General features: G+C 42.8%; 1 protein-coding gene across 1 annotated transcript in view; it reads left to right on the plus strand.

Moving 5' to 3' along the window:
* Positions 1–23,260, plus strand: part of adarb2 (adenosine deaminase RNA specific B2 (inactive)) — a gene marked incomplete at both ends in the record, with an annotated part of 187,748 nt that overhangs the window by 161,305 nt on the left and 3,183 nt on the right. The window contains 4 exons of the mRNA XM_084565603.1: positions 8,573–8,741; positions 12,139–12,290; positions 13,465–13,633; positions 18,319–18,500. Coding sequence (XP_084421729.1) covers positions 8,573–8,741; positions 12,139–12,290; positions 13,465–13,633; positions 18,319–18,500 — 672 coding nt within the window. The remainder of the gene's footprint in view (positions 1–8,572; positions 8,742–12,138; positions 12,291–13,464; positions 13,634–18,318; positions 18,501–23,260) is intronic.

Here is a 23,260-nt window from a genome sequence, read left to right on the forward strand (position 1 = left end):
CAAGTTGTGTTTTTTATTTATTTTTCTCCCCCCTCCCTTCCTCTCTGCTGGCGACCAGAGTTTTTTTCTTTTTTTTTTTCTTTTAGAGATTTTCTGTGATTCGGCTTGGATGACATTCAGCGTAATCACCCAGCATCTTGTGTTGAAAGAGCGCATGAAAGATGGGATTTGTGGCGCTCGGCCCAAATGGCATATAAATGAGTTGACCTTGAGAGCTCGTCGGGCTCCAGAAGAAAATGTTTAAGCGTCTGCTTTATGGTGCTCTGAGATAATGGGCAGCTTATTAGGAAACAGGTTGGTTTTTTTCCTGTTTTTTAACCAAAGAGAATAAAAGAGTTCTGATTATAGCTTCATCGTGTCTGTCAATTGCAGTTTGCATGTGTAATAGTGGATCATTGCACAGTTCATGGACATTTAGATGATTTTTCTTTGACGCTCTCACTGGTTCTTATGGCCATGAAGAATATTGTTGAAGCTTTATCCTCTATATGTGTTTCTGCAGTAATTCACAGTGGCTAACTGGTTAGCACAGGTATTCAGACCCTTCGCTCCTATAAAAACAACAATAAATCAAGGCCTGTATTGAAAGTTTAACTCAAGTAGCAGTAAACAAGTAACTAAGAATTAGATCTCCAGTTTTTAGGTTGGGGGCTGGAGCCTATCCCAGCTGTCATTGGGCGAGAGGCGGGGTACAGGTCTCCAGTCTATCTCAGCGCTAACACAGAGAGACAGACAACCAGTCACACCTACGGCCAATTTAGAATTAACCTAACTAGCATGTCTTTGGACGGTGGGAGGAAGCTGGAGTACCTGGAAAACATGGAAGCTCCACACAGAAAGGCCCCAGTCAAACCTGACGGATTCAAACCCAGAACCTTCTTACTGTGAAGCATCAATGTTAACCACCATGATATTTTCGCCTTCCTTAAAAAAAACTACTACAAACTACAAAGGACAAAGAAATTATTTAAAGCAAGCTTTACTTTTACCTTTAAATAATAAAATTAACAAAGTCAAATTGATTTTCTCCGTCAAGCTCATGTGGCATGCATGATTCGGCCAAACCATGGGTCTGTTGTAGTGGGATAAAGTGGCACCCCCTGAAACACTCTAGTGATATTTTAACACTTGGCAATTTAAGCCAAATATTTGCAGCGTGGTAGCACACACACCCAGGATTTAACCCTCATACCCGGGTTAAAATATTGAAAATAATCAAAAATTTGGTATTTATGATTAGAACTGAAGTAGATTAAAAGATTTATGTAAAAAAAAAAAGCAGAAAAAATATTAACATATGCCATTTTTATGGCATTTTTGAAGAAGACACTTTTGTCCCTTAGTGGTAACAACGTAACTATTTTTGTAAATCTGACACTACAAAAAAACTAAAAATCCATCAAAATCAATCTTTCTACTGTTCATTGACATATCCAAGGCTGTAATAATCCCCCAAGAAAAATCCACTTTGCATTCAGATTATTGAAAATATTTCATTTTTTGTGTGTTTTTTTTACAATAAATTTTTGATGCCATCACAAACACTGGCATATTAAGGCTTAAAATATTAAATAAATAATCAAACATTTGGTATTTATGATTAGGACTGAAGTAGATTAAAAGATTTATGTAAAAAAAGCTGAAAAAAATATTAACATATGCCATTTTTATGGCATTTTAAAAGAGGACACTTTTGTCCCTTAGTGGTAACAACGTAACTATTTAGGTTACACAGTGTAAAAATAGAGTATTATGGGACTTGTTTTTGAAATATCAAAATCTGTTAAAAAATACACACCTTTACCAAATATCATAGCAGCAAGCATAACCAACACTGAGTAATCAAAAAAATAAAACCTGAAAAGGACACTTTTGTCCATATCAGGTATGAGGGTTAAAGTTTCCAGGTTATTTGCATCATGTCTTTAGTGATATGCATCACAACTGCACTCAAAATAACTTCCCACCGGTCTTTTCTGCCAATGTTGTCTTTGGACTTGTGCATCACCTCATAGTAAACAACAGTTTACACTACAACCCACTCGGTGGCTGCCGCCTTTTGGTTGCCACAGCTTTTAAACAAACGTTAAAACTAAACCGCGGTTTGTTTGGGGTCTGACTCCGCAAAATCGAACCAGCTCCCAACTACGGACGAGATCATGTCTTCTCTGCTTGCTGCCATGTTGCGTTTATCTGTGGGAAGTAAATGTATTATGGGACCCTGAAGGGAGCGAAAGAGGCGGAAATCTTATTTTAACAAACTCGGATTAATCAGTAAAATCAAGTTATCGCTCAGCCTCAATAGATTGTATGAAAAAGTACATCCTGCACGGCTTAATAGCCCTTTATTTTTCTTAAATTTCTAAAACCAGGAAGTTTTATACAGAAATGAACTTGTTATATGTAATATAAATATCCAATGAACTTTCTAATTAAGGGTTGGGGCTAAGTATATGCATTTTTCCAGTAGGTCTCCACAGGAATGAGTTATTCAACTGAGAGGATGGTTGGGTGGGCACTGGTGGTGGTTTATTGGGGAGACTGTAACAAAAGCAAACTCATCACCAGCTTATGAGGAAAAATTACGAATCGAAATAAAGAAAACAGCTTTAAAAAACTGCAGAAGTAAGAAGAAATCCTTCTGTGGTAGAATAAAAGATGCTACTGTAGTGAAGCTGCTGATTTCAGTGTTCCCCTTTCTCTGTTTGACATCGACGACCTCCGTGCATCCCACTCTGTTTTCCAGCCTCTCTGAATCACTAGTCCGGCCTCTTACATGAAAGTCTGATTTCGGGTGTGAGGTCGTCCAGTCCAGCAGCCTCAACAACTGTCTCACAGTCTGCTGCGGCGCTGTGTAATGTAGTGTGATGCGGCACCGGCGGTGAGAGGCCATCTTCCCGACGTGCAGAGAGACCAGACCACTGTTGTGGGTGGGGGGGTGGATTTGATGCAACATTAAGCAGAAACGCAGAGGAAACACATATGCTGGAGCTGTTTGATAAATGTGTTGACTTAAGTCCAACTCTGATCTTTCTTACACCTCAAGTGTACCTGTGTACGAGTACCTGTTCATTGTCTCTAGGTCACAATGTGCCGACGGTTCATGACAAAGGCACAACATGCAGTTTCTAGTCAGGTGTGCAGGCACAGACTGTATTTTAGCCACGGGTGCTAACATCGCCCACGGCTGATAAAAGTACCTCGCTTTTTTTGAAAGCAGCGTGTCTGCGCCACAGCACTCGTGCAATATGGTGACAAATATAACGATGTGGACAGGATGTGCCACAAAAGCTTCTCCCGAGAGGAAACCGTTGCATAATGTAGAGTCAAATGAGTTAAACTGCCCAGCTTAGCCTCAGAAACAGGTAATATCTTGAATATGACTTGCCTGGGTGTCAATCACTTGAATATGACTGCAATTTGCTCACACTTTTGACCCGGCGGGCGAGCGGTGCCTGCACAAATTCCCTTTAATTCTCGACAGGGAAATTGCACAGCTTTGCCTGATTGTTACCACACCTCCCACCTCACTCTTCCCTCCACTTGGGTGCAGCCGAGTTCAGGAGCAGTAATCAGAATCACGTTAAAATAAATGTCTGTGTGCACCTGACCAAAAAATAAAAAAATAAAAAAAAAGTTCCATGTGCCTCCTTCACAGAGACCCGTGTGCTCTGTCGTCCTGTTTTTAAAGGCCTCTGACAATATTGGAGCTATGAGCTGTGTGGAGCAGTTGCCATAGTGAGTGTTTCCAGGTCTCTGTCTGTGATGTACATGCTTTTTGACAGTGCTGTTATCCCGGGGTGTGACATCTTTGAATCACCAGTAATCAACAGATGTATTTGTGTGTGAAGAGAGCCTCGGGCCTTTGGCTCTTCTCTACCTTGTTCCCTTTGACCGTTTCTTTTTGTATTTCTGTGATGAAGCTGATTATTCCTGGTTTAAAAACAGCTCACTGCCTGTGGGGCTCCCTCTCTGACTCTCTCTCTCTCTCTTTCTCTTTCATTCATGTCTCCTCCTCTCCTCTCCTCTCCTCTCTCCTGCAAACTGAAGGCAACCTCGGTGCCAATTTCATGGGAGGGTAGCGAGCAGCGCAGCAGAAATTATCCACTGCAAAATTGATCTAAACAATCGCAAAGTGGAACGGCAAGGAAAAGCAGGAGAATGAAATTGGGAGAGTCTGTTACCTTTTTGAACTTGCTTTATCACCGAGGAGGAATTGGGTTGCATTGCTTACGGGGAATGTCAATAGCTGCACTCGTGATAGTGAGACTTTCACGGGACTGGATGCTCATAAATAAATAAATATATAAGTATCGCATGTTTCCTGTGCACGTTTAACCTACTTCTTTCTCTGCAGTTCCTCCGGTAGTGATGTTTGCTACAGAAAGTGCAGAAATATGCTTCGATGGTGGTGATATTAAACCGACCTGACACAGCTGTATGCACGGGGTGATGTGTTGCTGACGATGTGCACACACCACATACGTAATTCTGTTAGCACCCTGACAAAAAGGTGTGACGCTCGTAAGACATGTGAGTAAATAAATGTGCACTGACCAGGAGATGGTATCATTTGATTTCAGTTCACCTCTTTGACCCCTTTCACCGTCCAGGACTCTGTAGTGGGTGCAGACTGTATTTGTTATTGCAGCAACCAAGCTCAATGAAAAGTCTCCTAGTGCCATTATGAGTAAAATGGATGCACTGTTAGTTCTGATTAATTTCACTTGCGTCACATCTAGTAGAGTTCATTCATTCATTCATTTATTTTCTGTAACCGCTTGTCCTCTGGAGGCCTATCCCAGCTGTCATTGGGCGAGAGGCGAGGTTGCAGGGCTAACACCTTCACACTCTCACCTACGGCCAAATAGGAATCACGAATTCACCGAGCATGTCTTTGGACGGTGGGAGGAAGCTGGAGAACCCACACAGACACAGGGAGAACGTGCAAACTCCACGCAGAAAGGTCACAGTCTGCCCATGGATTCAAACCCGTATTTTTACAGAACATATCTCAAAATATTGCTTATAGGTTAAGAAATTTATCAGGAAGTCCTGAAAACCAGGAGTCTGTGTTTGTGTTGCTCTAAACTTAAAGAGCTTTAAAGATTTGTACGCAGAATGAAGGGTACAGTAAGAGACAAGATCGCCTGGATTTAAATAAAAACAGGGGTAGAGTTTTCTCCCCTGGGCCAAATAATGGAAAGGTGTTGCTTTATTTTGAGGTTTTGGCCCATTCTCTTATTACATAGGTAGTTTCTTACCTTTTCTATTGTCTGTTAAGTCACATACTTGTTGAAACGCTGTGTGGTGAATGATATTTTCCAGAGTAGCCAGTGTCCAACAAGCAAAATACTTCCCTACAACTCTTGTCTCAACAGAAGTTTATCGCACATTTAAGCTAATTTTAGCAACTTTATTGTTTTTGTTCAGCGTTCATCTGTGTGTTTTCTGTGTGGCTCTTTTCACTAACATCTATCAAAAGTAATTCATAAAAGCCCCAAATCTCTGACAAATGTACAAAGACGAACTACCTGGTGAACGTAGTCAAGCATTTAACAGCTAAAGATCCAGACGAGTGGGTGGAGACCAAAATAGAGCTTAAAATAGAGTGACTATTTGGCTAATATTCAGATAAAATCACTATATCTGCATGGTATTTAAATTAGTAAATGTTTGCAAGCATCTCCGTTATATCAATTTCAAGGGTGACAGTATTACTTTTATGTTTGGAACAAACTCAAAGTCCCCAGGAGTTAGCGACTGTAAACATGAACAGATGAAAAGGAGAAGAATAAAATCCACTAACTAGACAACAGCGCTTTGCTTAGTCCTAGTAGTTCAGAGCATTAATCCCATGTTTTTTGTCCTCAGTTTGACAGTTTGTATACAGGAAAAAAAAGTTTTAAAAGTCCCTCGATGGACAAAAATTCTGTTTGCAGTTTTTTTTTTTAAGTAAAAGTAAAAGTTTAACTTGTTCCACCCTCCTGAGACGGTCCTTTCTTCTTCTCTGTGCTCCTTTTACCTTAACTGCCCACACATACACACACACACCTCCCCCTCTCTCTGCTTTTTTCCTCCCCTGCCCTCCTTCCTTCTCCTCATCAGTGGAGGTGTCAGGACTCTAACGCCGCGGTGCCATCTGGGCCGAGGCTGATAAAAGCTCATGTGCCGGTCTGGCGATGCCTGCAGGTCTGCCAGAAGCCAGCGAAGCCTGACTTTCAGAGGCGATGGGAGAGATTTGTGGCAGCCAAGGAAGGAATGGCAAGCCGTTAACGTGCTGACCCCCCCCCCCCCCCCCCCCCTCCTTCCTCCCCCCTTCCTCTGTCTATCTGTCAGTCAGTCACATGGCCCTGCACTGGCCTGAATCCTCACTGAGAAAAGTCTCTTTTTTGTCAAAGGAAAACCGACATGAAGACAGGATGGCTTTTTGGATCTTTGATCTCTCTCAGCATTTGTTTCATGTCTCGTGTCGGGATTGCCACTTTGGGTGAACTCTTTGGAAGCTCACGTCATATTATCACAAACAGAGTGGGTTGGATCCTTGCTTCTTAGAGGATAAAGACTCGTACCACCATACTGGAAATCTGACATCGTCTAATTACTCATTCTAAATATGCTACTCCTTCCTTTTTCCTTGGTCTCAGGACTGTTAGCATAAATCTTTGTTTCCAGTCTGCATGGTTTCCACAAAAGCACTACTGGATGCTCTGTACAGTTAGCTAAAATGAGCTGCAAAAGCTAGCGAGGTCAATTACCAGACAGGTGGTACTGTACCTGGTTATCTTTCAACATCATGACAAGTTAATTTTTCTTGCTCTGACCCAGTGATGGCTAAGAAGCCGGGCTAAGAGAGCCTGTGGTGGTGTGGCAGGAGAATGATGACCTTAAAGCTGCCTATACTATGGGTCGAATTTACTCCGCCATAGTTTCATAACGAATCAGAAATATTTTTGGACGTTTCAAACAACGTTGTGCTTGCCTTGTTTTTCCTAATGCCCCCGAAAGCACCTCGCTCATCTGTTCTGTTCTGAATTTAATCTGACGGAGAAAACGGCACGGACAACTCAGCTAGCATGTGAAGCTAATAAAAATTGACGTTACCGCATATTTTTAAAACCTGATGTTTGTGCTCTTGATGTTTTAGAACATGTAGATTTAAAATTATTTTAAGAGAGTAGGTCAAAACCCAAAGGAAACGACTCCAGACACAACGTTAACTAGCTAAACTTTATAAGCACTAGCCAGCAGAGTTAGATTGAAAGTCAACTGTTTTCTATAAATTAGATTTGTTCGCTGATACTTTATTTGATCTAACAGTATTATGTCATGTAGATGAACTGCACAGGCTGCTGCTATTTGTCGCTTAATCCAATATCCACATTATTACAGTAATTTAAAAATGGACTGATGCAAAATGCATAATTTTTTTATGTGCAGACATTTCATATACTGTATAAATTGTTTTTAATATCTGGGATAGCCAATAAAATAATATAAATATAGCTAAAACGTCAGGGTCTCACAAAAGCTTGAGGGAAACACTGCTTTATGATTCGGTTGTGTTTCACAGAGGTATAAAAGAGTGGAAAGACATGGATGATAAGACTGTTAGGGCTGTGTTTTCAGGACTCATATTCCCAAGGGACCAAGGTTAGTAAAGAAAGAAACCATCCCAAACAAAAACAGTGAGGAAGCAGCAGACCTGGTTGGCTCTGTGGATGTCAAGGGCTGTCTGGCTCACGGCTGGTGTTTCTTGGGTTTTGTGATTGGTTGACCAATACAGGGGTATGTAATAAAAATACCCCTGCACACAATTGGACTGCCGTACAACCAGTTAGAGCCATTCAACTCCACGTTGCTGTTACTCTTGTGTCCGTCACTGAATAAATCCCACACAAATCATTTGATTGGCCCAGCAGATCTTTTCTGGAGCATAATTAAGTCCACAACGGAGTCATTCCAGACTTATTTTCCCCACAAAAGTTTTGCTTCCAGGCTAGGACAGCCCTTAACCCTGGTTATTTTTAACTGTGGGGTTCATATAGTGTAAATCGGCCTTATTCGCAAAACACGTGAACACCTACAAGGATTTTAAGTCTGTTTAACACACTAATACAGTAGACATGCAGCAGAACAAGAACAAAACCTTCGAAGCACATTCAAGTCAAATCAGTTTATATTTCTATATACAGTATATATCTCTTGCCTCGAGGGCCTCATTAAATTCCATTGGTAGAGGTGTACAACCCTGAGGATGTAATTCTAGTTCAGTAGAGAAGCTGACTTTATTGATGGAAAGGTTTTAATCTTTATTCTAGAAATAACAGCTGTGTTATAAATCACATTACATCATACGTTTGGGTGTTTCCTCTTTTGTGGGTGTTTTTCTGTTTTAATTTCAGCAATGACAAGAATTCAAATCAGTTTTCTCCCTGTCTGTGTGTGTTTTAAACTTTTTTTCTGATGTCTTAACCTTTAGTTATCATGGGTTATGATTCAGCTCACGGACTGAAGAATTAATGGAAAATATGACAATGAGCTCAACTCATTGTCTGTATTTCTTCAACAGGTCTGGACCTGAGGCACGCCCAGGTGGTGGCGCTATCCACAGGCACCAAGTGCATCAACGGGGAGTACCTGAGCGACCAGGGCCAAGTGGTCAACGACTGTCACGCCGAAGTCACGGCCCGCAGAGCCCTGCTACGCTTCCTCTACTCTCAACTTGAACTCTACTTGAGGTAACAGACCTATCTCCTGCTCTATCTTTGAAATCCACAGACTTTTCCCAAGCACTACTTGACCTCGTATAGTCTGCCGCTTTGAAATCTGAATGAAGACCTGTTTTTTGTTTGGCTGACCTGAATAGGTTAATCGTGTGTATTGAGCGGACTTTTATTTCATTTTAGCCAAAAGACAAATTGAATGCTGGATTCTCTAACTTGTTTTAACTCAATTAATTTAAGTGCAGTTGTTTAGAAGAACATTTGAGGTGGTTTGTCCAGCAATTGAAGTCCAAAGTTTTATGTAGAAGAAAGCTAAAAATATTCCAAATTAGATCATCAAAATTCATATTGGTTTGTAGTTTATTGAACTGCAGAGTTGTTACAGTGGACTAATGTAGTATACACCCATCAGCCACAACATTAAAACCGCTGACAGGAGAAGTAAATAACATTCACAATCTTGTGACAATTTAATGTTCTGCTGGGAAACTTTTGGACCTGGCATTCATTCATTCATGTGGATGTTACTTAGACATGTAGCTCCCACCTAGACCAGACCAGACACCCCCACCCCATAGCAATGACATTCCTTGATGGCAGCAGCCATCCCCAGCAGGATGCAGCCACAAAATGCTTCAGGAACAACTCAAAAAAACATGAAGAACAGAGCAAGGTGTTGACCTGGCCTCCAAATTCACTAGATCCCAAACTGATCAAGTATCTGAGGGATGATCCACAGAGGCCCCTCCCCTCAAAGGCCCCCCACTAACAACATCCTGTTCCCAGACACCACAGGACACCCTCAGAAGGCCCATGTCCATTCTCTGATGAACTGTTTTGGAGGAACAAGGGAGACCTACACAATATTAGGAAGATGGTCATAATGTTATGCCTGATCGGTGTATAAGGTATATGGCGACGAGAAAATACTAGAGGATGTTCTTGTATTTCTAGAAGTGACTGTATATCAGTCTAAGTTTAACTGTTGTTAACTTAATGCTTCATAGACTTTAGTTTCCAAGGTGCCTCCAACAGTTTTAACTTTACATTAGTCACTACAATATACTTAACAACATTATATTTTGTATGTCGTGACCTGCGGTTCCACAGAAATCTCTCTCGTCTGTAAAAAGCTCCATGGAAACAGAACTCATTTGTTCACAAGAGACTTTTCAGTAATCAACAAGCCGTATGTGCGCCGTTCTCTCCAACTAACTAAGCATCCTATCACACACTCAACTGGTTCATCTCGGGGTCTCAATGGCCTATTTGTTTTCCGCATTAAAAAAAAAAAAAAAAAAAGATAAACAAAAATCTTCTTTGTGCGTTATTGCAACCTGTACGGTTTGCTGTGGTGCACTCACCGAGCTCTTTACCTGCATCTGGAGACAGAGTTTTAGACTCCTAACTGCCTCCAGCACCGGAGGCATATATTATGTTTTTGTGCTCCCCCGAGGAACTCGCTAGCAAGGCTGATGTATCAGATTAGTGGATGGAAGTCTAGATCGTTGAATGTCATATTTGCATACACAGCACTGACTTTTTGTCTTAGCACAATGCTGGGTGGCAGGTACGGAGACTTTGCAGCGGAGTAAAATGGCTAATGGGGTAGATAAGTCATAATGAAATGACCAAACAAAATGCCAGAACTGCCATATTTACACTCCGCGAAAGGACATCGGAGACGGAGGAGAGGTTATGTAAAGAATGCAGGCGTGCTTTGCATTATGATGCGCGGTTTGAATATACTTCGCCCGTGCGATGGCAGCTTTATTCCTCAGTCAGATTATGTGCAATCTAGTGATCTTATTCTGAGTACTCACCTACTCATTCGTGGACGGGAAAATGTGTTTTTAATTCACGGATTTAGCGATCTTAAAAGACTTAATTGAAAAGTATTTTTTTGTCGCTAATCCATCTGACTGATGGTGTATTTCCTTGTAAGACATATGTCTCAAGGCTTGTCTGGTTTAGTCACCGACAATATGTGCACAGCTGCAAGCATTAATGCGTCCTCAAATATAAAGAAGAGTATTAGTCTCTACTTCAAAATATCATCTCGAGAAAAAAAATAAAACATTTTTAATTCAGTCAGTGATTTTTTCACAACTATAAGGACAAAATAAACAACCCTGGACTCTATGAATTAGAGATTTTGCTTTGTAATATGCATCATCTCAGAGTGATTTGAAAAAACTTGTACTTCTACTCGAGTATTTCTGTTTAATACGACTTTATACTCTACTGCGTTTATTTTACATTCATAATAACCATGTTTTAGCACAATTTGGACAACATGAACATGATGTTTATGTGTTAATGCATCAGTAACTAACTAGAAGTTTAGACTGTCGGCTGCAGGTCACTGTCTATACACTGGATGCGTGGAGAAACACCCCAGTGAAGACTTTATTTTGGGATGGCAATGTAAAGTTCACCTTAAAGGGGAATTACCGTTTTTTATAACCTGGACCAACAAGGTTGTGGACGACAACTTTGTTTATGATGGACGTCCATACCGTTTTGAGCCAGAGTATACGGATGAGGAGCTCGTTGAAAGGAGGATGTGGAGGCAGAGAGAGGAACAGCTGGACGAAGAACAACAAACCTCTGCACGTCCACGAATAGATAACAGGTAACTCCGGACTCAACGGGGAATAGCACTAGCGTATCATAATAAAATATTGGTGAAATAAACAAGTTTCGCAGCAGATAATGCGTTATTTAGAGGCTGCGTTTCGGTGCCCCATTCACTCCCACTATATGGATACACGCAGATCTAAATATCTGACGAATGACTCCAAATGACACCAAAGTTATATGGGTGAGTAAACGATTGTATTTTATGCCAGAAATAAGGTCCAGGTTGTGAAAAATGGTAATTCCCCTTTAAAATGTAATAATTTCATCGATGCATTATATTAGACGTTTGTTCGAAATTCCTGTCATGGGTGACGTGGACGTGTCCACCACCACATAAAGTCCACCACAAATATTTTGTCTGCTTGGGAAGCTCACCTTCCGTCTTCCCGGCTTCTTTTGTTTTATAACTGTTTAATTGCAGAATCTATTCCTTATTTCTCATTCCATGACCTTCACAATGACAATTTCACGACTCAAAATCAGCTAATATACAGACCAGCAGGTTGGATTTACTCCCCGTGTTTCTCCCTGAGTTATTTGAACAGTCAGCAGTGCACACTGGTCAGTCTGACAGGAGGAGAATGGACTGTGGTCAGAGGAAAGGGCCGGTGTCCACCTCTCTCCCTCTCCCCCTCACTTCATCATCGGAAAAGAAAAGTGGAAATCTATTTCCTATGCCGTGATGAATGGTGCTAGTTTTCTCATCAGTCTCCCTTCCTTCCTTCCTTCTCGTTGCCTTTTCTCTCCTTTTTCACTCACGCCGCCGCAGTAAAAGGCCGGAGGACTGGGAGGAGTCGATATTCGTGCGACACGAGGAGTGCGGCTACAGGTTGAGAGACAACGTCCACTTCCACATGTACATCAGCACCTCGCCGTGTGGAGACGGGAGGCTCAACTCTCCATATGAAATCACCACTGACCGTAAGATACCAGTGTTTCCGTGTGTTGACTTATTGACTCAAATAAGAAAATAAAGCTATTTTTCTCTGTCAGTCTCTTGGCTTTATAGAAATAGCAATTTCTTGTTTCCAACACCAGACACTGGCAGCCTTTTCATGCCACACTCTGTCCTTGGCCTCTTTCAGCCGCCCTGTGCCGACTAAATGACAATTTATTGCTTACAGACGGAAAATAAATTGAATATTCATTTAAAGCTGCATTTGTCTGGTGGCCTGCGAGTTTAAAAAATGTAATCTGGACTATATTTCCCCCTCACCATCACTGACCGAAGCTGCTTTTCAGCTCTGTGAGTACATATATCTACATGACAGTGCAGTACATGGTGAGACTTTCTTCTTCTTCTTCTTCTTGAAAAAGAGACTTTGAACTTTTTAGTCATTAAACTTTCTAAACGTTCTGCAGCGCGCTCTCGGAGATTAAAAAAATCACAGAGCACCTTTTCCCCGACTGTTCTTCAACATTTCTGAGCTGGAAGTCGGGGGGGGGGGGGGGGGGGGCTTAATTTTTAGCTGCTGTCAGATCAGCTAAAGCAGCGGCTCTGGAGGCAGGCGGGGGGAAGGAAAGAAGAGGGAAGGACGGGGTGTTTAAGCCACAGGGAAATGAGAGGTTATTCAAATAAGTATTTATGTACATTCGCTCGTCGTGCCTGAGAGATATGCATGTTATTATGTGTCACATAAAGTCATTCACACTTAACATTTTAGAGTCTCTAGTAAACCCAAACCTTAGTTTTTTTTGGAGGAAACCTGCACAGACACTGGGAGAACATATGAAAGAGCCTAACCACTGACTTTACCTAACATGGTTAGCATCTGTAGAGGTCATGCTGCAACACCCACACAAAACCACATGATATTAAGTGGATCCAACCCTGCTAATGATGTTAACAACACAAGGGTTGTTTTCTCAGTTTATATGAACTTACAGTACAAACTTTCCAAAGCATGTACCCACAACCCATACACCTATTAACTTTTCTCATCAGCAATTAGGTTGTAGACTGTTTAGCAAAGAAGTTTGTAGAAGGAGTTTAATTCCCAACAAGATGCTTTTTGTCGCAGACTTCCATAAACCTGTGACGTTAGTGGACGTTCCTACTTACCGTACGTCATCGTGTGTGCTGTGTCTCTCTCAGTACACAGCAGCAGACACCTCATGAGGAAGCACAGGAGCCACCTGCGGACCAAAATCGAGTCGGGCGAGGGGACGGTGCCCGTGCGATGTCGGGGGCCCGTCCAGACCTGGGACGGCGTCCTGCAGGGCGAGCAGCTCATCACCATGTCCTGCACCGACAAGATCACCAGGTCAGTGCCGCCACGTGTTCCAGCTTCCCATCCTCTGTTCTGTCTCCGTTGTTTTTTGCATTTCCGTCCGCTCCATGTCTTATTTGTAGAAGTGATAATCTCGTCTCCTAGTGAGCGTCTCTGTTCTACTGAGAAAAAAACAGGAAACTGATTGGTGGAAAGGTTAGCTTGATTAGGAGATTAGCTTCTTTATGAGAGGCAGGGATCTCTGTTTAAATAACAGCACTTTAACATGTATTTCTGAGCCGGCTAGAGCTCCGTCTGATATTTACCTTAGCGCGTCTGTGTGCGCTTGCAGGTGTGTTGCCATGAGCCGTGCTGTTTTGTAGTGCTGGCGGTGGTATTGATTTCCCATATGTGACTTGAATGCTTAATCCAATTCTAATGAATTAGCGTATTAATACCAGCTTTGTTTTAATCTGTAGATCTGTAGGGCTGACTTATATCCGGCTAACATATTAGTCATAGAATGCTTTACCCACTATAGACTATTGATTTACAAGCCTACACGTAACCACAAGTTTACTATCCTGTGACAATCATAGTTGCATCTTTTTTTTTTTATTTCAACGGGGAGTAAAAAGCACACTGGAGCCTGTGTTTGCCCCTAAAACTCTTTACATATCGTCCACATGTTGGCAGGCCAGCGTAGAACAGATGGCGGCGCTAAATCCGGACAGCTTTGTTTCTCCCGCCTCCGTTTTCACACCGTGTGCATGTGTGAAGCGTGGAGGCACGAGTGCGTACTCGCTGGAGCTTATTTACAAGCAGAGGAAGACCGCGACACAGTTATGCGTCATGACACTCGCTCGCTGCTTGTTTAATGAATAACTGTCGTCTATGATCTGAAATGGAGGTGATGGCTGTTCGTATATCAGCGAGCAACTACTACGTGTTCTTACATTTTAGCTGTGCGGAAAGAGGTTGTTTGTTCCTTGTTGTGCAAAGTATCTGGATTGTATTATCTGTGTAGGCAGCTAGGATGTTGTCTGCATTTTACCGTTTGAAAAAAGTACAACTTTCGATTTAGAAACCTGCTGTGATATTACTTTAATACACTTCTGCAAGAGAAACATGCAACCAGCATCTGTTTGTTTTAATAATCATCAAGGTACAAATTGACTAACGTCACTCTGTCATTGCCATGTCTGTCTACCTCTGCTACATGTGGTGACTGTGATTTTCATTCATTTATTCATTTCATCCATCTGTTTACAAGCTAATTTAATTGCACACAGTCCTCCCCATTTGTAGCTCTCATATTTATAAAAAAAAAAAAAACCTTCTACTTCTACTGGTCACTTTATATTTTTAACATAGTTTATAGCTGTATAAAACATTTTATTTCTAGTTACTTTCTATTTTTTATATAGTTTTTGTATTGTACGTTCAATGTATGTTACTGCTACTGGATGCTTGAATTTCCCTTGGGATTAATAAAGTATCTATCTATCTATCTATCTAACGTACATTATATGGTTAGGGCATATTTGATAATTTGGTAACATTAACTACTTACTTGAGGTTGGACTTAAACTGGCTTCAACTGGAACTCATATTTATGACATAGGAAGTCATGTATGGAAGGTGCTTTCAAGTGCCAACATCAGCCGTGTCCTGAGAAAAACTAGAGAATGTGAGAATTAAAAGTTGCCGACGCTAATAGTTCACCCAATGCAGAAAAAGCAAAGGCATAAAAAGATAATATCAGCATTTTCCTCAGACATATTGTATTGGCGGCTCAGTGGTGTGGTGTTTAGCACTGATGCCTCATTCGTCGAATACATCGGCCGACTGGGGCCTTTCTTTCTGTGTGGAGTTTGCATGTTCTCCCTGTGTCTGCGTGGGTTCTCTCCAGGTTCTCCAGCTTCCTCCCACCGTCCAAAGACATGCTGGTTAGGTGTGAGTGTGAATAGTTGTCTGTCTCTCTGTGTTAGCCCTGTGATAGACTGGAGACCTGTCCAGGGTGTACCCCGCCTCTCGTCAGTCCCTCTGCAAACCTTCCAGAGGACAAGCGGTTACAGAAAAAGGAATGAATGAATTACAAAGACATGTCTTTATAAATATAAAGAATATATTCAGTCACCACCCACCATTCTGTTCTGAAAATGTCAACAAACACATCGCAACTCTTAAATATAGACCTCAGGCTGAGTACCGTAGATAGATAGGCTGTATATGAACAACGTGTCCCCACTTGACCAAGCGGCCTGAGGTGCTGCTTTCAGGTTAGGGCGCAGGTTCAAATCCCACTTCTGACAAATGCATTTGCAGAGTTTCAGACAGGATCAATAAAGTATCTATCTTTAAGACAAATTTAACCATGGATGTCTGCACAAGCTCAAGCAGCAGACGATCTGACAATCATCCGCCGAGGTGTGATCCAAGCACGACTAAAAACACTCAATCTTGTCACATAAACGCAACAATAGTCGTTCTTCACTTCCACCCTTGTTGTTTTCTGAGAGATCTGAAATCGATTTTTAATAGAGTCTCAGTTTTTTTTTTTTTTTTTCTCCCTGCCATGACCGGGCCTCAACAGGAGCTGAACCCATGAATTTAGCTTAGTAAGCACCACGCTGTGCCAACTGAGCCATACAGGACCACAGCTGAGCTGAGCCTGTGAAAGGACTGGCACAAGCACGGGAGGAAAGAGAGAGAGCTAGAGAGAGAGAGGTGAACCCTTCTCCTGTGTAGCCGCTGTTAATTTGACCAATTTGATTCAGTTGGCCAGGGCTGGAGATGGTGTGATTAAATCTACCCAGGTCACCAACAGGGGTGAAAGCAATTACTTTACAAAAAAATAGAGTGACGGGGTGGAGGGGGGATGGGACACCCTGCTTCTCTTCCCCTCACGTCGCGTCCCCCTCCCTCTCCAACCCACCAAGCCAGACGACAGACGCGCTCTCTTTGCTCCACGGCTTCCTCTTCCTTTTTTACTTTTTTATTTATTTTTTTTATATCGCTGTAAATGATCGGTGCCCGCCGTTAAAGTGAGTGGGTCACCGAGGGCCAGTTTATCAAGGTCAGGAGTGGAGGGTGGAACTGAGAGGAGCTTAGGGCCGTAGACTCTCTCACACACACACACACACACACACACACCGTCGCTGTGCAATCTTAAAGTGATCCCCTGGATACTCTTTTTGTCCTCTGTCACACTCATTTTGCAGCCTCCCATTACTTTTTTATTCCCCCACTTCCTTCACTCCTTGCACTTTATTATAGTTAGTTCAGCTTTGACCAGAGGGGATATTAGGATCTTTGCTTTTATCATATCCTTAACAACAGTCATCACCAGTTCATGATGTTTTTGGTTTTGTTTTTTGTTTTGTTTTTAAGCCGGGCCCACTGAAGCCTCCTCTGCTAATATTTGATTTGAAATCAACAGCTGGATTTAATTGGGGGGGCCTAAATGGCTTTCATATAACGATGATGTTCTCCATTCCGCTTGCAGTTTTATGCAGATGAACACATTACTTTAATGGTCTGCGTTTACAGGGGGAGGAAGGAAATGTAGAGAGACACACACACACACACACACAGAGAGAGATAGAGAGAGAAGAGGTCTCTCCCCTCTCCTCCCTTTTAAGATTCACACACCCCAGCCAGATGGCGGCCTTTTCTTGCATGAGATTAGAAGATGTTTCTGATTCACGGTGTTGCTTTCTGGGTAAATTAATATTTCAGCCTTTTCCGAACAAAGCTCCTCCTTCTCTGTTTGTGAGGGAAGGGGCAGATCTAGCCGACAGATAGACTGGAGGTAAAGCGGAGGCGGGCTGGTGGCGGCCGCTGCTGCGTCGTGAACCTGTTTAGTGGTTTCCCCAGAAAGCTGCTGATGTTAATTGACTGCTTTGGAAGCAAAAGAAGCTGTAATGAGTGATTAGGAAGTCAGCGGCAAGCAGGAGTACAAAAAAAAGAAGCTGCTGTAATTGCATCTGCAATAAAGAGGCATTGATTAACAAAAAGAACAATAATGTAAAAATTAGTAGTATAATGTGGAGCCTCACATTAGTTCAATGCGCCGGAGAGTACACAGCTCAGGTGCTGCAGGATCCCTCTCCCTCCATGAAGGGCGTGAACGATAATAAACACGGCTATTATCGTTTTGCATCCATATATTAGCAGCTGCTGGTTAAATAGAGTCAGATTTTGACAGTTGGTGGAGCACATGACCAGCTGGCTACGGCGGGATTAGCCTCGCAGTGATTGTCTGTCGCCCCCCCGCCCTTCCTAAATAAACCCGGAGGTGATTGCCCCCTTCGCACTGAGCAATCGACGGAGGCTCTCCTGCAGCCCCATGCAGTGCATTAACCTCCCTGGCTCTGATGAATGCACACATGGTAATGTGTTGCTCCATGTAATGAATGCTGATGCACTGACCTTTGGCTGTGTCGCTGTTGTTGGCGATGATGGTTTGTGTCTCTGGGAGGAGAGGACATGTGTGTTTGTGTTTGTGTGCTGCCGGGTTGTTCATCACGTCCCACATCAAGATAATGATCAAATTGTCTCTACCTGTCATCGAAGCTCTCACATCTGTCTCTCTTTTTCTCACTCTATCCCCTCTCTCTCTCTCCAAAACTATTCCCCCTCACCCCTCCCGTCCTTCCTTCCTTCCTCGCTTCTTTCATCATCAATGCTCATCCTATCTTTTCTTTATGCCACTCCTTCCTTCCTCCCCCTCTTAGGTGGAACATCCTTGGTCTGCAGGGGGCGCTGCTGAGCCACTTCGTGGAGCCGATGTACCTGCACAGCGTGACCGTCGGCAGCCTGCGCCACACGGGCCACCTGAGCAGAGTTCTGAGCCAGCGGCAGGAGCGCCTGGGCCCGCTGCCCGCTACGTACCGACGCAACCAGCCCCTGCTCAGCGGTACGACCACAGCACCGTTAAAAACACACTGAGCTTTATGCACACGTCCTCGCGACATAATTTATGTTTTGCTGGAAGCTGGGGTGGCAGTGTGACTGCATAAAGGTCATGCGACAGGTACTAAGGTTTAGACGCACACTTGATTTCTCCTTAAAAGGTCACAACTGTCAAGACTGTGAGTTGCAGTTCATTTATAAACTTAATTTTGCTGCACAGATACAGCTCAGATCGCCCTCTGTCCTGTTAGACGCCCAATAATTTAAGCTCTTTTGAGTAATTATCAAACTATAGCATTATCTAAAAAGTGATATTTAATAATTCATTAATTCGTTCATTCATTTTCTGTAACCGCTTGTCCTCTGGAGGGTCGCGTTGGGGGTATGGATGTCTCCAGTCTATCGCAAGACTAACACAGAGAGACAGACAACCATTCACACTCACATGCACGCTATTTAATATTTGATATAATTAAATACAGCCATAGAGAAGAAAAATAAATGTTTAAAATGTAAAAATCTGCTTTTTTTCTTTCCCCGAAAGCTGCAATTAGCCTGAGCTAGTCAAACTTAGCATGCTAGCTATAAGAGAAACAGTAATGGGAAATAAAACCAGGTTAGACCTTCAGAAAAAAGAGGAATTTAACTTATTTAACTGTTTAAAATGGTGTTAAAACACACGCAATAGTCTGAAAACACTTAAAACCGCTGAGTCTGTATTTCTTGACTAGTCTGGATCTTTTCAAGACTTTTTTTTTTCTGTACAGACTCTGCGTTGTATTGTCACCGTGCCGTCAGATAGCGACATACCCACAGTTCCCGGGTTACATCTATACAGTACCCCATCTATTCTCAGAGACGTCTTTGATTAAATATGTCAGCTTCGGGCCAAATGCATCACAACAGATCACACGTATGTAACACCAGCCTCCCTGCACACACACACACACACTTAACAAACTCATGCACTAACTTCTCTACGCTTACATTGTGCCAGGCAGACAAGCAACAGCTGAGGAGTTGTCTGGCACGTCTGCTCGCGGGGCTCCGCCGAGACACAAGGCTTTCTGTTTGTAGGGAAGATGAATCCTGGAAGAGGATCTGAATGACACCCAAGTTGTAGAAACTGCAAACTTGCCATCACTTCAGATCTAGGCCAGTCGGAGCGAGTCGCGCACAGATGTAGGGCATGTTCGGTCGAACAAAGAGAGTGACAGTCGCATGTAGGGGGAACGCATTATATCAAACGCACGCGAGGGATAAATCACATGTACTGTATGTCAGCGTCAATGTCAGCGTGTTTCTGACGCACGCTGGAAAACAACAGCAGTTGCAAAAGCGGGAAAGAAAGTAAAGTTAACACAAAGATATCTATATGGAACAAGGTTGACTGAAATAGAGTATGTGCTTTCAGATAATATAAGCTGCAGTTCATATTTGAATGACAGGGGTCAGGTTTGATCCGTTTGCACATCATTTATACTTTTAATGTCACATTTTCTTTATAAACCTCGTGTTTTTTACCAGATTGATGCTGCAGAGGTCTGCTGTGATTGTCCTTCCCGGTGACTGTGTGCGAGTCAGATCTTTGCACCTGCAGCACTTTGAGTAGCAACACTCTATTGAAGGGTAGAAAGGGTGAAGGAAGCAAGGGAGGGAGATGGACAGACAGCGGAGATGGCCCTACACCAAATCAATGTAATCACAGCCCTTATCGGACAGCCATTCAATCTGAGGGGAGCTCTGAGAGAGAGAGACGAGCTGAGGGAGGGAGGGAGGGGGACGCAGCGAGACAGGAGGGGAATAAAGAAAGACAGAGCTTCGCTTGCATTCAGATGTCTGTACGCGTATCTCCCCCCTCCTCCTCCCTCCCACCTTCCACTCATCTCCTCCACCGTCCCCCTTTCACGGGGCTCTGATGAGCTCCCCGGCTATTGTGAGTCCGGGGCTATTTAACAGCAACACCCCCAGAGGAAATTCCTGGGGATTGCAGGGCGCCCGCTCTTATCGCAGCCAAAGCAGCTCCACCTGAACCCCGAGGGCCGAGCACACATCGATGGACCGACTTGTCCTTCACTCTGCGAACAGAAAACACAGAATCCGTGGCAGCGCTTTGTTGTTTTGGGATAAGAGAGAATCTGAACAGCGGGACACAAAGGAGACATTAATAATCAACACTGTTGGAGCTTTGCAGTTTGTCAAGTGCTCACGCTTGTTGTGCAGCTCCACAAAATGCTTTCTTTACATTTTATAATTCAGATTCTTCTCAGTTAATACACCAATCAGGCATAATATTACGACCACTATTGCAGCAGCAAAGCAGTTGTGACTCATCAGAGAATGGACATGGGCCTTCTGAGGGTGTCCTGTGGTTTCTGGCAACAGGATGGGGGGTTGAGGGGAGGGGCCTCTGTGGATCATCCCACAGATACTTGATCAGTTTGGGATCTAGTGAATTTGGAGGCCAGGTCAACACCTTGTCCTGTTCTTCATGTTTTTTGAGTTGTTCCTAAACCGTTTTGTGGCTGCATCCTGCTGGGGATGGCTGCTGCCATCAAGGAGAGTCATTGCTATGGGGTGGGGGGTGTCTGGTCTGGTCTAGGTTGGTGCTACATGTCTAAGTAACATCCACATGAATGAACGAATGAATGTCAGGTAAAACGTTTCCCAGGACACTGTATTGTCACAAGATGATTAATGTTATTTACTTCTCCTGTCAGTGGTTTTAATGTTGTGGCTGATTGGTGTATATGCAATTCATGGTACAAATCAAATGGTATAAAAAAAATTATGACTAGTCTCTTGCCATTGTGCATACTTTTTCCAAAATAAGATCCAGATGTGTCCAGCTGTTAGGGCGACATCTAATTTCTTTGACTCAGATCTTTTTCTGCTCATCACTGAAGCTAACAAGTTATTATTATCAGTGTGTCTGAACCGAACGCAAAGACACAAAACACCGTCAGACAGCTGGCGAGTCCACCTCTCAAGTGTTGAAGTAACAGAGCGTTACTGTCCTATTGGAACAGGTGTTTCATGTTTTTTTAGTATTATTTAGTTTTAAGATGTTGAACAGACGCACACCTGCTGCTTTAGATACCCCGAAGGCAAGAAGAAGTCTCACCAAGCTTTTAAATATCAGTCACTGCTCCTCCTCTGGTGCTCCGCATGTGAAAACCAGCTGCACTAGAGCAACATAGGCCACAGGTTCTGAGCAGAGATGAACAAACAGCAGCTTCAGATATCAAGCCGTGGGTATGTGTACTGTACAATTACCAATCCCAATACCAGAACCTCTAATTCTGCCTCTTTCTTGTCTGCCAAACACTCCGCTGAGGAGAAATTGATCAAGCCTTCAATGAAGGAAAAATCAAATTGGCTATTACAGAAACAGAGGAGTGAGGCCCATTGAAGGGATGAAATGAGCCATGAATGGAGCGAGAGGAAAAGGAAGGAGAAGACAGGATGGATAGGAGCGCCTTTTGTTCAAGGAGGTGCGTCTGCACAAGAGAGAAGAGATGGGTAATAAGAGACTCGGAGGATTGTTACCGTGGCAGGCGATTTATTCCAGTTCCGAGGAGCAACAGAAAGGAAGAGGTGAGGCTGCTTGAATGGAAGAGTGAGGACGGGAAAATGAGCGTGGAAGGGAGGAGATGATCCGCAGGCATGTATTGTGGCATTGTAGATCAGGTATTGTATTATAACAAGCTGTCTGTCAGACGATGAGATCAGAGGCAACTGTTATTCACCCTTCAGAGACTCCTGCCTGCTGCTTTTCTATGAACATTGAATGATATAATAAATATCTGGGTTGGAAGTCAATATGGAATCCAAGGCAGCTTTCTAAGGACACTTTTATTTCACCGCTTATTCATGCAGTTATTCAAATACATACCGAGACAGCGTGGTTAACTATATGCGGCACGGTTAAGTCCATATATGTTTAGGCGCCGACACTTTTTCGATTATCTATTAAATATATTTGGGCATAAGTTCCTCACGTCTAAATTGGAGAAAAGTTGTTGGAGTTAAACCTATACATACACAGTCCTCTACGTACATTCAATCACCTCTACAGGGGAAGTTTAATGTATTTGTAACTGTCTGGTTTGTTATAAATGGCAGAAACTTAGCTGTGAAACTATCGCTGCCTTCAAACTGAACTTGTGAGTTTGTGGTTACAACATGCAACACGTGTGGACACAGAATTATTGGTGTTCAAATGGTAAGTTAAGCATCTAAACGCTACCATGGCTAACAGCTAGCAAGCTAACTGCCTGTGCAATTATTTGGTATTTCAAGTTTGCTTTTAAAACCAGAGACAAAAACTGGAAAAATTACTGTTGTTTGATTTTTATTTTTGATTCTAAAGGCTCTTTTAGGGTCTTCCGGGACATAGACGCTGTAACCTACGCACGTAGCCAACGCCAGTGTGAACCATTTATACTTATGCACTCGTCAGTCTGGCTTACTCTGTAAAAACTCCACCCAAACGTTAGTTGGTGCTGTGTCGGGTTAATTTCTGTTTCTACTTCCTGCTTCACTTTCAACAACAATGGCGACTGAAAATTTCGCCGAAATCTCGCCGAACACAGTCATTCACAGTCTCTGAACCTCCTCAGTCAACCTTTCCTCGATGTGTTCCATCTTTATTGATCCAAAACATTGCGGAGATTGAGAAGTATCCAGAAATACTAAAGCGGAAATACACAACAACCAAGCGGACCAATCACAGCTCTTGCGCTCTGCGTCGCCAAGGCGTGT

This window comes from Chelon labrosus (assembly GCF_963514085.1).
Source record: "Chelon labrosus genome assembly, chromosome: 18".
NCBI classification, from domain to species: Eukaryota; Metazoa; Chordata; class Actinopteri; order Mugiliformes; family Mugilidae; genus Chelon; species Chelon labrosus.